This window comes from Melitaea cinxia, chromosome 23 (genome assembly GCF_905220565.1).
Source record: "Melitaea cinxia chromosome 23, ilMelCinx1.1, whole genome shotgun sequence".
NCBI lineage: Eukaryota > Metazoa > Arthropoda > Insecta > Lepidoptera > Nymphalidae > Melitaea > Melitaea cinxia.
The window spans coordinates 12,125,092-12,143,539 of record NC_059416.1 but is presented as its reverse complement, the minus strand read 5'-3'; the positions used below and the strand labels follow the sequence as shown (position 1 = coordinate 12,143,539).

Genomic DNA, 18,448 nt, shown 5'->3' with positions numbered 1-18,448 from the left:
GTTTCTTAGTAATTTATCTTTCCGATAGATGGCGTTACGAGAAACGTAACGAGGTCATTCGTTCAGTAGATTTTATTTCTCATATTTTTTTTTTAATTTGCCTTATATGAAAATCGATTCTTAAGCTCACTATCTAGTCTTACGTAATTAAGAGTTATTCAACTATTGAAAAATTCGATCCCTCTGCTCCTTTATGGAAAAATAATTCTTTTTCAGAAATAGGACAGATTAAGTCTCAATCGAATAAAAAATAATTGCGTTTGCTTGCAAACGAAAAAAACCGACTTCGTTTACATCGATAAGTAATACGACGTAGGTAGACGCAAAAAATCGTCAAGTATATACGCATTATTAGAGACTAGCTGTGCCCGCGGCTTCGTCCGCGTGAAATTTAACAAAAATGTTATTATTTAGTTCGCAGAGTTATAAAATAAATAAATTTCTAAAAAAAAGTAGCCTAAGTTACTCCTTATTACATCAGCTATCTACCAGCGAAAGTTCCATCAAATGGTCCAGCCGTTACAGAGATTAGCCGAAACAAACAGACAGACAGACAAACAGACAAAAACTGTAAAATAATGTTATTTCAGTATATCTACCGTGTATACATTCATATGTATATAGTAAAAAGCGCAGACTCCAATTTTATTTATTTGTAAAAGTACTTGTCAGATCTCGATTATATTCAAACAAGACCACATAACAAACATTATCTTTCGATTAAAAACAGAATTATCGAAATTGGTTCACCCAGTATTAAATTAATATTCGGTAACACACAAAATAAAATATACAAATGCTGATGCTAAAACCATTTTTATATATCATAAGTAATACTGTAATAACCTTGTATTGGTTTGCAAAAGTGTAAATAAATAAAAATACTCGAGAATCTCTTGAGAATCTCTTCCGTTTTGAAGTCCGTTATAAGCTTGTTTAGTATATAAAAAATAATCTATTAAACATTATAAAAGATCTATATTTTATTTTAAAATCACGTAGAACCGTTACCAATTTTTTTAATATGAAAGATTTGCTTAAAATATACAATAAAGAATAATAGCTGAGAGTTCCCGCCGCGCCGGTAATGGCGTCCGTTCTGCCTTCCATTCTATTTTATTCAACGCTATTTTCTCTCGTCCTGTTCGTTCGGAATCCTATTTTATTTATTATATATTTTCTTATGTTTACATTTTTTATTACCTTAATAGATTATTTTAGAGATGTGTAATGTGATGTGTAATGTGATATCAATATAATAAAAATTTCGTGCTCAAAATATGGAGTAGCCCGACTGGGGTAGTACCTCGAACTTACAGAAGATCACAGCTAAATAATACTGCTTTCAAGTTGTGTTGTGCTCTTGTGGTAAGGTAACCAGAGCTCCTTTGTTGCGTATAGGGTTGACAACGCGCTTGCAATGCTTCTGGTGTTGCAGGCGTCTATAAGCTACGGTAATCGCTTACCATCAGGTGAGCCGTACACTTGTTTGCCAACCTTGTTCAGTAAAAAAAAAAAGATATTATTCGATACGAATCGCTTCAGCCTGTAATATCCCGCAACTGGGCATAGGCCTATTTCCCCATGTAGGAGAAGGATCAGAGCTTAATCCACCACGCTGCTCCAATGCAGTTTGGCGGATATATGAGTGACGATCGCTATCAGGTGTATATGATATCAACCGGGACCGACGGCTTAACGTGCTGTCCGAAGCACGGTGGGGCACGGTATTCGATACGAATAACAAACGTCAAAAATATATTCAAAAAATAATTATTCTAGCGTTGTAATTTTTTGATGCAATATAATTTGATTTAGTACAATGAATAATTTTAATATTTCAATTTCAAGGTTATTGTTTCTAAGGAGTAAACTTCGGTCACGTGTCGGAGCGCACGTATACTCTTTATTGGTATTGATTGATAGTAAAGCCACTAATATTACAAGTTCTTAAATAGTTCCGTCCATTTGTTGATTTGTATCGTATATAATTATCTGTATTACAGTACCTCCTTGGGCCTTTTCTCCTATTAAGTAATAGGTAGACCTAATCCATCACGATTCAAGTTAGAGCTTCTCACCTTTGAATACAAAAGGGAGTTCTAAAACAAAACCAATTCATTGGCCTATATTATTCGAATATATTATTTAAATGAACATCTTTCTTTATATCTTCTTTATATTAATACGTGAAGCAAAAACTTTGTAACCCTTTTTACGAAAATTGCATTTACGGAGAAGTATGAAATTTCGTACACTTATAGTTTATATACAGGATGGAGTGAAGAATGCTTATATTTTTTTATTATGTACTTAAATGTATGAAATCAATAAAAAAACATTACACATACTACCATGTATTTGTCGCTTACACGCATATTATATACTCATTTGTTTATTATTATTAAAGAAGTACGACGCGTTAGCGCAGCGGTCACAACACTGGCTTTCGCGCTTGCGGTCGCTGGTTCGATTCCCGCTCACGACAGAATTTGTATATGTCATATAGATGTTTGTCGTGGTCTGGGCGTTTGTGTGTGTGTATTATGGGTGTTTTCGGATCCTCGACACAGGAAAAAATCCTACTGGGGGCAGTTGAGTGTGAATCGTTTATAAAAAAAAAGAAGTATAGTGTTTGCCAGAACGACTGTTGTATTTTAACCTCTGGGAGACCACTAGTTCCAATAATTCTCTTTCATATTTGTATAAAAATTTTAATCGATCATAAATTAAAAATCTACGAGTAAATTTATGTTATATAAAACAATCTGGCCTTATCTTCCGTTAATGTAAAACTTCTTTATCGACTTTGTTTAGAAACAAATGTTAAATTTCAAATAAAAAATACTAAAATACCTTTTTTAGTTTTACAAAACCAATCACTGGCCCTGTATCTTAATAACGTAGGCAACGTTTACGTCCGAAAACAATTCCCGATGGTATTAAAAAATGTGTGCTTTAATAACACGAAGTTACCGCGTAAAAAGGTCGATGAAAGATAGAAACGATCGACATCAGCTACCCGGGGAATCGTCATGATACAACCAGGGCCGGACTTGTAGGCCATGTAGACTGACTATAAACCCAATGACTATAGGCATAAGAAATAAAGAGTTTTTATTTGATGCTTTTGAGCTTAGGATCCTTTATTGTAAAGTACATTAGTTACTGATGAAATATATTATTAATTCATATTAATAGTTAATAAAGATGTGTGGACTTAGTGACGCTGTATTTCATGCAAGATATTACTAATTCTGTACAAAAACACAGTTTATATATTATTTTTCAAAAGAGTAACTGCGGAGTTTCTTACCGATTCTTCTCTGCAGAATCTACATTCCCAATCGGTGGTAGCTTCACTTTTACAAAAATAATAATTTATTTTTAAAGTTTTAAATTTGTAAAATGACGATTCAAAAGTGCTCTTGGGGCCTATTTGAATAAAGCTGTTTTTTTTTTTTGATTTTGATTTATTATACACAATTGTCAACGCCATCTAACGAATTCAATCTGAGACCTTTATTAATACATTATGAGTTTTTTTTATTCACACTTTAAGTACTAACACGCCATTGTAATAGAAAATTTAAGCTATAAAATACATGGAAAAAAATCATTTAAATTTCAAGATATATTCAACCCACAAAAGTCAAGATAAATATGATTGAAAGAATACGTTGGGAACATAGAAAATTTAACGAAACGTTCTATGTAATAACTTGGGCCTTGCATCCACTCTAAAACAATAAAAATATGGAGTTTAAAATTTATTACCAAAATTAAAAGATTTTTTTAAAAATAAGACAATAAAATATATCATATCAATATCTAATTTAACCTCAGAAAAATGCATTTATACAATATAAATAAAAAAAAAATCGCAAATAAAAGGGGCAATTTTTAAGAAAAAAAAAAACTGCAATTAGTTGAGAAGTGTATACAACTTAATCCGGCCCTGGTAGTTATCGAATAAATTGGTAACAGCTCAGATTCAGCTTCCAAGAAAACGATTCACGAATAAATTGCTGTAATTTTATATTGACGACTCGCATTTCTTATTAATTTTATAAACTATAAACTTTTGAGATTTTCTTACTCGGTATTCGGTTTGTACGGGAACGTTTGGAAGATAAACTGGAAGATGAACAATGTATAACTAAGATTAAGGGATCGCTATGATTCTGGTGCTGTAAGAAAAATTTAATATATTGAAGCCTGTATTGTTAGCTAATGATTAAGTCATTTATAACAGAACGGTAATACAAAAGTTTTTTTTTTTTTTTTTGTATCAAACTCGTCTTTAACACAGTAAATCGAGCGTTAGGAATAAATTTGAATCAAAAAGATATTGTCGCCGTTGTCGTCGTCGCCGTCAGACATTTTGTTCTGCGTTGCCCCGTCACGCTCCCGCGCCGCCGCCGCTGCCGCCCTACCGCCGCTGCCGCCCCGCTGCCCGCAAGATTCTAGGCAACGACCTAAGAACCTTATCCGTCAAATATTTCTAGACACAATCTGAATTAAATAATTACTTTCTTTCTCATACTTATCTATGTGCGAAATAGATTTTATGTTTCACCCGTCTTTCGATTAAGTTTATCCCTGTGCATATTGCCAATAAATAAATAGAGAATAGAAAAATTGTGGAATTTTTAAATTCAAATATCGAATATTCGAATATACCTAATTGAATTTTTTTATAATAAAAGCTTTCGAAGATATCATGTATAACCATAAATATTGTGACGTTGGTTGGAATGTCGCCCTAGATGAAAATATGTAGTTTGCGGGTTGCGTTGCAAAAACACATATTTATCGTATTATATTGATGACACTTTTATGCCCCATAAACATTTTCCAAAGGATGCTTGATAAGCTATAAATATGTCATACGTTATTATTATTTTTTGTGGGATAATAATGAATTTATAACTGTACAGGAAAGAATATTCCAAGTAATCTTTGGCTAGTCAGGAACTAGTCGTATTAATTGACATCTCGAAGGCCTTTGTCCAAGTTTGACAAGGGAAAGTCAGCTAATTCCCAGCATACGGGCTTTCTGCTGGATTGCATGTCTTAATACCTGCTTACACAAAGCGAGGGATTCTTGAAATTGATTTTAATAAATAAGGGTGCTACTGATCTTATAGTTTTCAAAGCTGGTTTGTGCATCATCACATTCTGCATCTACTCTCTTTATGAAAGATCAGGTTACCACGCCTCCGTCTCTTTCTATAGTTGCTCTTGCTTATTTAGCTGTGAATTTTTTGTGAGGTTGAAGTTGGTATTTCTCCTGTCAAAATACTTCCTGCTGGATTAACTTCTTCCTGTTATCCTGTGATTATTACATTTAAATAAACAATCCAACGTTCAAAATATTATATATTTCAATTTGTTTACAGGTAATTGCTTGGTGATCGCAGCAGTACTGTGCTCTTCGAAGCTACGTAGTGTGACTAACCTCTTCATAGTGTCACTAGCGGTAGCAGATCTACTGGTAGGAGTGGCAGTGCTACCCTTCTCAGCGACCAGGGAGGTATTTAAGGTAAGGAATAGTTCAACAATATTTTACCAAGGTGTAACTCCATATTCCTGTTTAGATATTAAATTCCATATTTGACTAAGGTATACGAAAAATTCCTTTCTAAATTTTACATACCTTTTTTAGTAAATTCACTTCAGCCTATCGCAGTCCACTGCTGGACATAGGTATCGACAAGTTCGCGCCAAAAATAGCGTGAACTCATGTGTGTTGCCCACAGTTACCACGCTGGGCAGGCGGGTTGGTGACCGCAGGGCTGGCTTTGTCGCACCGAAGACGCGTGTGTTTTAGTAAAATAAGAAAGAATTATTGAGGTTAGTTTTTATTTTAAAACTGCCTCTCGTTTTGTCTCCACTTCTAGAAGAACTTCTTCTAAAATTGTAAAACAAACCGTTTTGTAAGAATCTGATAATATTCAACTAACCAGCAAAGATCTTCACTTCATTAAGAACAGATAATATTGGTTCCATTTTTACAGCGCAAATCCTAAGATGAATTTTAAACACAACAGCAGTTGAGGACTAAAAAACGAATCGAGTTTAGTAGACAGGATTTGAATTTTTCTGTCTACTAGTATACCATAGTTTAACAATGCAAAGCTATTCAGTTTTGTATTTAGTCGGTTAATAGCTTCTATGAAATCTCTCTAAGCATTTTTTAAAGGTAACGACCGTATTATATCCAAAGTGCGTATCATTCGTGTAATTAAACACTTTCCTGTCCTTATCCACGTAACGGAAGTTTTGAGGAGCAAAAAATAACTACAAATAAATATCATCCCTATCGCAATAAACTAAAGTTCATGTTTACTAAGACACATTTAGATGAAATCAGCGAATATTGTTGCAACTTTCGACTTTATTTTTACTGCAATAACTGTCAATATCCTTTGATGATGTAAATAAAAATAAAAGAATTAGTGACTTCTAAATCAAGGCATTTTAAATCGTAACTAAAGGTGCAAAGGTTTATTTATGGATGTTAAGATTACAACGCGTATGAAGCGTTGATACAAACAAAGCTGGAACAAACAGAAAAAAGTATGTGTTGTCGACATTTCGAGTAGTAAACGGTGACAGAATGGCTTTAATACACCTATGTGTGATAAGGGTGAATATGTGATAATCGTGGCAATAATAGTAACAATAGCTGACGTATGGATTAGATATCCCCTACGTGAAATTTGGTTGAACTGGGGTTATGCATAGCAGAATATATTCAACTGAGGAAGTATCTCCTTACAAAGGATCACAGCTAAATAATACTGCTTTCAAGCAGCGCTGTGTTCGTGTGGTGAACAAGAGGACCAGAGCTCCTGGGAGTATTGAAATTAGGGTTGGCACGCGCTTGAGATTCTTCTAGTATTTCAAGCGTTTATAGGCTACGGTATTCGCTAATAATCAGGTGAGCCGCACGCTTTTTCCGACCAAGTTGTATAAAAAAAAACATCTAGAACAAAGTGTTACATATCTAAAAACTTATCATAAAATATCTTTAGTTCCCATACTTCAAAAAAATATGTTCTTGTACAAGATATATTCGCCGTTGATAATATAATTAGACATAATAAAGGTGAAGCAGACAGAAAGCTAAAGATTTAAAAAACTCTTTCAATGGCGCGATTTAAATATTTGTAGTTTCTTAACATTTTTTATCTTAATGATAAATAGAAAATGTGAAACATTTACGTCTAACAATTCTATGTATATCTTGCACCCAAAACTCGACATTATTATCAGCTTCTGTCCTAAACTTTGTAAACTGAATCTCAGCAAACACATTACTTTTAATAGATGAAGTTATTATTATCATATTTTTGAAAACCGAGTTTTTAAAGATAATATATAACATTCCTATGATGATTCATTTATAATTTGAGTGATGTGAGGAACAGGGTGTTAAATCCCTCATCCTCTATTGAAAAGGGAGGATCCTCCGACCTGACGGATGTTGTGTCTGGTGGGCTACTGCCCCGACGGTTGCTGTCGGGTTCTGGTATATATTTTCAATCTTCGGATAGCTTTTATATCGCGATGTAGGATACGTTATTTCAGTTTATATGTTGCGCGATAGACGTCGCTACAATAACATAAAGTCAAATTATAGAAAATTAAGTCTCCACAAAAGAACATGCTGCTTTGCTGTGAGTTATTACATATGACGAGGAGTAATGAAGTACAATTAACGATAACCTAATAAATTTTTATCAAGATTTTTATATAAAAACAACTGGAACTGACGTTAGCGTGTTTTCCGAAGCATATAAGAGTGACTCACAAAGACCAATTAGAACGAATATTTGTATAAATACAATATCCATTCCAAGGGGAAATCGGACACGCGACCGTAGGCGTTAATGGAATTTTTGTACCACGTTGTGTTATTTGTACAATGTATTGAGACATATTTGTTATGAGGGAGAGGTTAAGTTCCTTTAATCAACTCGACATTCAAACTACATCTGTGATTAGAAGATGATCGTGTGTCATTGTATTTCTTTAACTATATAGACATGCACTTGACTATGACTACAATGTTGGTTAGTGATGATGAAGCCTAAATAGCAGCTTACAGCTTAAAGTTTAAGCTGCAAAGACAAAATAATTAAAAATCCTGAAAGTGTTTGATTTAACTGAGGTAGGGCACAGCAGGAATTTCCTGCTCAAAATATGGAGCAGCCCGACTGGGGTAGTACCTCGACCTTACAGAAGACCACAGCTAAATAATACTGTTTTCAAGCAGTATTGTGTTCCTGTTGGTGAGTAAGGTGACCAGAGCTCCTGGGAGGGATCGGGGATTGGGTCGGCAACGCGCTTTCGATGCTTCTGGTATTGTAGGCGTCTATAAGCTACGGTAATCTCTTACCATCAGGTAAGCCGTACGCTTGTTTGCCGACCTAGTGATATAGAAAATAAAAAAAAAGTGTAATTGACAGCAAAAATGGAAGCTTGGAGGCCATTCCATACAATATTGCATATCAGAAACGAAAATGCGAAGCTTCCTACGAGTCCTAGGAATGTCGACAACGTCTGTGTAAAGGTGTAGAATTTTACGACGCCATACGGTCTGATAGTAAAAAGGTGTGAACGGAACTAGGCCAAACATAATAGACAAGAGACGACAAGGAAATACTTTTATGTATGAGGCTGTACATCTAAAATTATTATGCAAAATAATTCACTATCTTTGTTTAATTCAATGCGATTATTTTATAACGTACTAGCTTTTACCCGCGGCTTCGCTCGCATTTTTTTAAATAATAAGTATCCTATGTTACGTCTTATACGTCCAAGAAAATGAGTACAAAGTTTATGATGATCAGTTAAGCTGTTTTCCCGTGAAAGCGTAACAAACAAACTTATATTCACATTTATAATATAATTAGCTGACCCCGCAAAAGTTTTTCCATATATGTTATTAGCCCCATTAATCCCCCCTCCCCAACTGAGGGTATGAAAAATAGATGTTGGCCGATTCTCAGAACCGACTAAATCAAAATCAAAAACAGCTTTTTTCAAATAGGCCCCAAGAGCACTTTCGAATCATCATTTTACAAATTAAAACTTTTAATATCAATTATTATATTTGTAGAAGTAAAGCTCACACCGATTCGGAATGTAGATTCTGCAGAAAAGAATCGGCAAGAAACTCCGTAGTTACTCTTTTGAAAAATAATAGATAAACTGTGTTTTAGTACAAAATTAGTAACATGTTGCATAAAATACAGCGTCACTAAGTCCACACATCTTTATCAACTATGTAATCTTGCAACGAGTAACAAGCTTTATCTGTTATTTTTTTAATAAAAACTTTAAATTTATGTTGAGACAATTCCAAAATCGTTTGTGGTATTTTATTATACATGCGAATACCATGACCCAGAAAGGAAACGTTTACTTTGCGCAGTCGGAAACTTGGAGTTACAATTTTGTTATTCCTTCTCGTGTTTACAATGCGGTTATTACTATTTATTTCAAAACAATGAATTTTTTTTTTATGTCACTAGGTCGGCAAACAAGCGTACGGCTCACCTGATGGTAAGCGATTACCGTAGCTTATAGACACCTGCAACACCAGAAGCAAGCGCGTTGCCGACTCAATCCCCAATCCCCCCAGGAGCTCTGGTCACCTTACTCACCAACAGGAACACAACACTGCTTGAAAACAATATTATTTAGCTGTGATTTTCTGTAAGGTCGAGGTACTACCCCAGTCGGGCTGCTCCATATTATGAGCAGGAAATTCCTGCTGTGCCCTACCTCAGTTAAGATTATTTTGGTGAATATACATAATCTATCTAATATATAAAAATTCTCGTGTCACGGTGTTTGTAGTTAAACTCCTCCGAAACGGCTTGACCGATTCTCATGAAATTTTGTGTGCATATTGGGTAGGTCTGAGAATCGAACATCATCTATTTTTCATCCCCCTAAATGTTAAGGGTAGTCCACCCTATTTTTTTTAATTTTTAGATAAATTATTAATTTTTTTATTTTATTGTGATTTGGCGTCAAAAAATACATATAATCCTAAATTTTCACCCCTCTACCACCAACCCCTATTTCTTAATGGCGTTTAGCGGCAAGATAACGTTTGCCTGGTCAGCTAGTATTGTTATAAATATACCCTATATGCACACAAAAATTAATAAATATTGATCCAGCCGTTTAGGAGAAGTATTACAAATAACATTGTGACACGAGAATTTTATATATAAGACTTGCTGTGCCCACGACTTCGTCCGTGTGGAATTTAACGAAAAAGTTATCGTTCAGTTCGCAGAGTAGCAAAATGAAGACATTTCTAAAATAAAAGTAGCCCAATTTACTCCACTATACATTAGCTATCTGCCAGTGAAAGTCCCGTCAAAATCAGTCCAGGCCTTTCAGAGATTAGCTGGAGTAAACAGATAGACAGACAGACAGACAGACAAAAATTCAAAAAAAAATTATTTTGGTATATATACCGTGTATAAATCCATATGCATTTAGTAAAAATCTGTAAATTTAATATTACCAACAGACACTCCAATTTAATTTATTGTGTCGATAAGTTTTTGAATCCTCTTGGTCTGCACCCACTGATTTTGTCCAATATTGTGGTCTTCGAAATAGCATATTTTTTGCATAGCTGCTTGTCTTACCGATTTCTTCTTCTCTCGAATTGCAACGCTTCCCTTAAATCTTCTTCTGTGCAGGTCCTTTTTTCCTTCTTCTTTCGTATCTGCAAAGAACTTACCTTAAACAGAAAAAAAATAAGAAAGAAATTACTCATTTCATTCAAAGTAGAATAGGTATTAAACTTATAGTTATTAGTTATAGGTATTAAACTTATAGAATTAATTTAAGAAATGGACGCGATTATTACATTCCTTTTGATTTTAGGGTAAAATTCACAGAATAGATTATTGTTGAATTTCAAAGGTGGAATTACTATTTACTTACTACATAGGTAAATAATTTGTTTTTAAATTTTAAGTTCTATCAATGTTTAGATGTTTTATGTATATATAGGTGTTTTATTTTCTTTATAGTAATTTATTAATGTTAATATGTTGATTTTTAAATTCTTCGATAAATAAATTATAATAATCCAATCTCTCATAAAAATATCACCTCTTAATTCCTTTTCTAAGCTGGTGGACGCCAAGTGGTCCAGTGGGTGGACGCAAATTTGATTTTATGGACGCAAAGTGGGTAAATCGCCTAATTCTGAAGTTTGTCTTTAAAAAAATAATAACAAGATGTTTCGAACGAAATTGAAAATTAATCTTTAAGTAGACTATATAATAAACACAGTAAATATTTTTTTTATAGAAATTAGTGCGGGGACATTTTTATTTTCTTCTTCAAACTTGCCAACTGCACTAAGTGGACGCGAATATGCGAAATGACCCTAGAACTTCAAAAACCTATTTGGTATGCTTATACAATCTTTTTTATTTATTTATTTATTTATTTATGTTTATTAGGAAGACATACAGTTTGATATACATTAAAAATAAAATTGAAGTGAAATACATTTACCAGTTAAGTCTTCACATAATAATAGCACAAAAAATATATATATATATATATAAATAACTTTTAAATATTTAAAGAATGCCCCGAGTAATAAGCTTACGCTATTAATTTCTTTTTAATACAAAGATTAAATTTATTCTCAGACAATTTCAACATCGATTGTAGAATTTTATTATACATGCGAATATCATAACCCAAAGGAGACGTTTACTTTGCGCAGTCGGAAACTTGGAGTTACAATTTTGTTATTCCTTCTCGTGTTTACAATGCGATTATTACTATTAATATAACAAAACAATCTACATATATCAAATCAATCGAAAATAATATATGACATAGTAAATTTCTTTTTCAGTTTTTTTTTTTTTTTTTTTTTTTTTATATCACTAGTTCGGCAAACAAGCGTACGGCTCACCTGATGGTAAGAGATTACCGTAGCTTATAGACGACTGCAACACCAGAAGCATCGCAAGCGCGTTGCCGACCCAATCCCCAATCCCCCCAGGAGCTCTGGTCACCTTACTCACCAACAGGAACACAATACTGCTTCAAAACAGTATTATTTTGCTGTGATCTTCTGTAAGGTCGAGGTACTACCCCAGTCGGGCTGCTCCATATTTTGAGCAGGAAATTCCTGCTGTGCCCTACCTCAGTTAGAAAATTAAAAAGTTATATATTTTTCTTACGGTTTTAGTATCACATTTTTTTCAGTTCGGTCGCCCAGTCAAATGTCAAGCCTGCCGTAAGGAACTTCGTTCCAATAAGTCAAGATGACTTTTTAATGACTTTTTTATTGATACAATCTACACAATGGCGCGCTTCGGAACACTAATAGCGTGCAGTATTAATCGTTCAAGTTTGACGACGTGTAATGGACCAAAAATAGTAATACTTTCCCATATAAATAGTGTCGGACAATGATTGAAGAATTGCTTTTAATGTTAGGTACGGCGAATACACGTCTGATGTGATTAAGTTTTTATATTAGAAGGAAAATTTTATATAAAAAGTTTGTATCAGCTCCACACACGCACAAGCAGAGTTCATACCTTATTTTTATATATAACTAGGTCGGCAAGCAAGCGTATGGTTAAGTTGATGCTAAGCCTTAATGGTAAGTATCGTAAGCGCGCTGCCGACCCTATCCCCGATTCCCCCCAGAAGCTCTGGTCACCTTACTCACCAACAGGAACACAACAAAACAATATTATTTAGCTGAGATCTTTTATAAGGTCGAGATACTACCCCAGGCATACTGCTCCATATTTTGAGCAGGAAATTTCCTGCTGTCCCTTACCTTATTGCGACCTTATTACAGGAACTGAATAAAAACAATACAACTCTAAAATAAAATAATAAATTGACGCTTGCCACTCGTATCACTATACTATATTCTGGTATCATCATCAGTTCAGCCTTATACAGTCCTAGCTGAACATAGGCCTCCACAAGTTCGTACCAAAAATGGAGTGAACTCATGTGTTTTGCCCATAGTCACCACGCTGGGCAGGCGGGTTGGTGACCGCAGGCTTTGTCGCACCGAAGACGCTGCTGCCCGTCTTCGACCTGTGTATTTCAAAGCCAGCAGTTATATGGTTATCCCGCCATCTGTGTTATCCCTTAGTCGCCTCTTACGACACCCACGGGAAGAGAGGGGGTGGCTATATTCTTTACTACCGTAATCACACAGCTAATTCCGGTATACCTGCCTACATCTTTTTTCAGACCACGGGTTATATCGTCTCTTAAGGAATAAACTTTTTTAAAGTAAATCTTCTTCTGAATCTTTTTGATTTGAAACTCGATAAAAGGCAAACACGACATGATAAAGAAAGAAACACATAAATGTGTAGGGGAGAGTGAGATAGAATACATAACCGCTCAAAACGCGTAAGCGACGCCTTTTCCGTGTCGCTTACTACCTTTCTCTTCCTACGACTTTTTAGAAGTTTGATTTCTGCCGTGAGTACACACACACTTTTTTACCTTCAAAATAAGTAGTGTCGCCCATGATGATAGCGTCTGAAACGTCGCCTAAATATCGGGAGTTTTAAAACCTTAATACGTAAACTTGAGTCAACTCAACAAGTGAATTTGTGTCGCTGTAAGTCCCTTACAAACAAAAGTATTATAATCGACATTGTAGAAAATTATTTCGAATATTGCGCTGTAACATTTATCTCTTCTGTATTCAAGATATTTTATAAAGATCGGGTTTAGTAATTCAAAGGAACTAATTTGAGCTGCATTTTATTTACTCGGTTCTGATCGAATTTTAATAAAGCAAGCTCGTTTTTGTTTGATTGAAAACAACAAACAGTATTTAGTTACTAGTTATTTAACCGTCGCTTAATATGTTTTCGAATAAAAACACCATTCAGGCCCCCTACCTTGAAGGGAATTTGAATAAAAAGGCCTCCTCTACTTAAAGGGACCACGTTTACCCTCATTTCGTAAATAGTATTACATTTTAATTTCATTTCATTTTATTTAATATTGTGTATTGTTATTTTTAATTGTACATGCACAAAAAAGGAAACAGTTTCTAAGTATTTTGAAACTGAACGAAATTATAAAATACAGAAGTTCTGTAAAACGAAAAAGATCTGTTGACTTTATTTTTTGTATTTGTGTCAAATTCGTAAAAAATAGATGCCTTTTTATTTTATTTTTATTTTTATTTATTAATAATTACATATTTTACGAGAAAAACTATGTTATAAAAGTATGCTACAACAAAGAAAGATTAATAATGCTTACGGTAAATTTATTTTAAGAATAGCTCAAGGGTCAAGGGTCTAAAAACATGTTGGAAGAACGAGCCGCTTTTATGGTTTAAATATACAAGCTTAAAATTTTATCACAAGTTTTTTTCTTTTAAATAAATATTTACACAATACACACACGATCGCCTGTTCCTAAAGTAAGCAACTTAATGCTTGTGTTATAGGTAACAGTCGACTGCTATAGCTACATATTTTTTTTTCGATAAACATACTTATAAATAGTACATATATAAATATATAAATAAATATTTATATTACACCCAGACTCGGGGTGGGAATCGAACCCACAACCCTCGGAGCAGAAAGCAGGGTCACTACAAACTGCGCCAACGGGCTAGTCAACAACTCATTTTGTACTCATTTAGTAACAATTCATTTTTAGACGTCCCTTTCATCCCATCCCATCATCATCCCATCGGACAAAACATGTCAGTCATGAAAGCCCTACCATGGAATCAAATTTAGACTAACATAAGCTTATTCTTATACTTATTTAATCGACTTCAAAAAAAGGAGCAAGCTACTCAATTCGACCGTATATTTTTTTTATGTATGTTCGGGAATCGCTTCGTCGTTTATGAACTATTTATTATTTATTTATTTATTTATTTACAGAAGAAAAAAAGATACAATTTATGTGATAAACAGTGCAGCAAAAACAATGAATAGTTTAACAGTGCACTGTGTAAAAAAACTAACTGATTTTGATAATTATTTTTATGTGGGAAAGGAGATATACCAAGTGTGGTACCAAGATAAGAAAACAAGGATTTGATGACGGAATCCCAGAGAAATCAAGGGGAATCCTCGAAAATCGCAGTGATGACTAGTGCGTTTGTTCATTTTTTTCGTCTACTTACGTTGTATTACTTGTCGATGTAATTGAAGTCGGTTTTTTTCGTTTAAAACAATTCTCACAATTATTTTGTGTTTTAAATTCATTGTATTATTACATGCTTAATTTATCTTTTGAGTATTTAAAATACAAAGTTCAAATCTAAAGATAAAAAAGGTTAGGTTGGTGGGTTTCCAGTTTCACTCCCTTCCGACGGAGCCGAAAGGCTAACACCGGGGCGTCGTGGAGTGCGGAAGCGATCCCATGGCGTCCTCACTACGGTGCCGGCGGAAATTGGCTGGTGATTTTAGTGGATAGTCTGGAAGTTGGCTGGGAACTTGTGCGTAATGCGTGAACTGCATTTCCCATTTGAAAAAAAAAGTTCCCGCTTTCACCCAAAATTCGAAGTGTTAGGCCTAAGACAAGTATTTATATAAAAGAAAGAAAGTACATAATATACTGACCAGTAGTTCGGCGCAGGAAGCGTCGAATCGCGCCTCAAGTCATATTTACGGTTAGTTAAAAAGGAAATTCGTTTATATAGGCTATTTATATATAATTATACACCTACCTAATTGGAATTGAAAATCGGTTCGTGACTTGGACAAAAATGACCTTGTACACTATGATTCGTGAAGTTAATTTCCTGTAGCGTCGAGTGGAGTTTCTAAGCTGGGATTTAACGTTGGCTTAAGATTTTTCACTTTTCAACTACTTGTAGATACATTGCATGCGAGGTGACGGTAGTATGTCAAAAATTTTGTTATATAGCGCTTTTTTTATTGCTGTTAATTTATATAAACACAATGGTAAATAAAGTCAGAATATATCTGTAGTCTTTCGACTGTTGGAAAGGTCCTTTTTCTATGTTTGCAGGGCGAGGGCGTAGGTTATACTCGCACTCTTTACAATATTATGTAGGTAGTACTTAAAAAGATTATAACAAAGTTCCGATCGAGTCTATCGTGTGGCGGAGGGAGTAACTCAGAGCAGTGCCTAGGACTTGCGACCTAGGTGTAGGTTTAAGGAGGCCCCCTTTGAGATGCGCATCAACGCTCACCTTCACTGCTCGAGTTATACGCCTCGCCTAGCCAAATTAATCGTAATAGATAACAATTAATTCGTTTGCACAAATTAATTATTGAATGAGTCTAGGTTAAGCTACTAGCAGGATACAACAAGTGTATCGTGCCAAGCCAGAGCCAAGACTGCCTTAGCGGCGGTTGCACTGTTCGTTTTATACACGTCAGAATAACTCGAGTAATATAATAAGTTAGTTGACTATCGAACGATGTGCATCTGTTGTTTATAAATTCCTTACTAATTGCATACGACAGTACTATTGCTGACATATCTTTAACGTATGTTTTCTTAAAATTCTGTAAAGTATAAAAAAATATTTTTATTTATAGGAAAAAGTTTACTCAATACTTAGCCTATTATAAATCTACGAATAAAAATACAAGCTGTCCTGATGAACTTCGTATCGAGTTTTATTAATGTTGCAATAAAAATATCGCGGTCGTTAATCGAGATAAAATAGGGCCTATATTTTACAATGTAAAAAGTTGCATATCTACGCAAAATTTTATTGAAATCAGTCCAGCAGTTTCGGAGATTAGCCCGGACAAACATCGTACCGTATCCATCCATCAATTACATTTAAAAGGGAAAAGAAAATACAGTTGATGTAGACTCTAAAAAAGTCGACAGTTAATATTTTTCTTAGTACTTTCTTCATTGGTGCATCCATTTGTTTTTTTTTTTAAGCAATATTACTATTACTTTATTTTATATTTTGTATAATTTTATATAAATGGGAATATCTATATGATTTAACTGATATTCAAGCAATCGTTCAGAACTTTTTTAAAGTTTGTTAGTAGTCTACACGAATATTAAGCAAGAGAACAAATAATATAAAATATAAAAAAGTGAACTTTTATTGGAGAACCTTCATTGGTAGCTACGGAAATGATTATCCATGGGAATATTCAAGCTACCGGCAAAACTCAATCGGTCGAAAAGATTAACGACGGTGTAAAGGTACGCTGTTAGCGATTTTGAGACACCAAAAACTTTAGACCATCCTCGACATTCACGTGGGTATGTTTTGAAAATTTTGAATTGAGGTTACATACAATTTCAAATTTGGAACTACCCGACTAGGGATTCCCCCGAATCGGCCCGAATAGCGGGACATCAACCTTACGAAGATTACAGGCAAATAATTTGTGTCTCAAGTGGTTGTGTTCCTGTGGTGAATAAAGCAGACAGATCTTCGGATTAATGTGTTACGTTTTTAGTCTTCCTTCGTGAATATTCTATCCATTGTTGTAATGTATCTAGCTAGGTTGAAATCCTTCTTCGTTATCCATTAACAAGGATTTAACTCAAGTGTGACAGCATGCAGTTGTTGCGGAAAATGTTGTGGATTCAATCACTGTTCTTGACAAATATTAGAGTCAGCCAACCAGACATATTTCGTTCTCGGATGGTTTTTATTGCTTTTTTTTAAGACGATAATTTGATCCAAAACCATAATTTCCATCCAAAGCGATAATTTGTGCTACTGAGAAACTGTCAGAATGAGAATTTCACAAAACCTTTATTATTACAGCCAATCGCTTGTTAAGTACGGAACCGGTAATAATGTCATTGCTTGACACTTAAAATCTATTGCAATAAACAAGGAAAGGCGATGCAGCCCGTGTCATAACGTCCGTCCACCCGCGAGCGCCCGACCCAAAGATTTCGTCATATTTTAAATATAATTTGTTTATTAATGTTTTATATAAATTTATCATTACTCATTCTTGCATCGACTAGGTTCCACGTCTCTTTATTGTAATTTTATTTTAAGTAATTAAAGTATTTTTTAAGTCATTCTGTTTTTTTTTTGATCCATCGGCTGCTGTTAATATAATTCGGTCATCAATTGTATTTATGTTACCAAAATATTCTCATGTGTTAGTTACGGTACTCGTTCGAAGAGGCTGGACCGACATTTATGGAATTTTGTGTGCATATTGGATAGGTCTGAGAATCGGCCAACATCTATTTTTCATACCTCTCAATTATAAGAGGGGGGGGGGATAAGCGAGCTAATAACATATATGGCAAAACAACGTTTGCGGGGTCAGCAAGTTACAATATAAACTATTAAACGTAAAACATAAATGGAAATACTATTGAATTATCTATAATGAATATTGTATTGATCATCTAATATATAAAATTCTCGTGTCGCGGTGATTGTAGT

At 34.3% G+C, this 18,448-nt stretch overlaps 1 protein-coding gene across 1 annotated transcript in view; it reads left to right on the top strand.

Moving 5' to 3' along the window:
• Positions 1–18,448, top strand: part of LOC123665161 (octopamine receptor Oamb) — a 46,371-nt gene that overhangs the window by 12,192 nt on the left and 15,731 nt on the right. Inside the window, exon 2 of the mRNA XM_045599506.1 lies at positions 5,403–5,545. Within this exon, the coding sequence (XP_045455462.1) occupies positions 5,403–5,545 (143 nt within the window). The remainder of the gene's footprint in view (positions 1–5,402; positions 5,546–18,448) is intronic.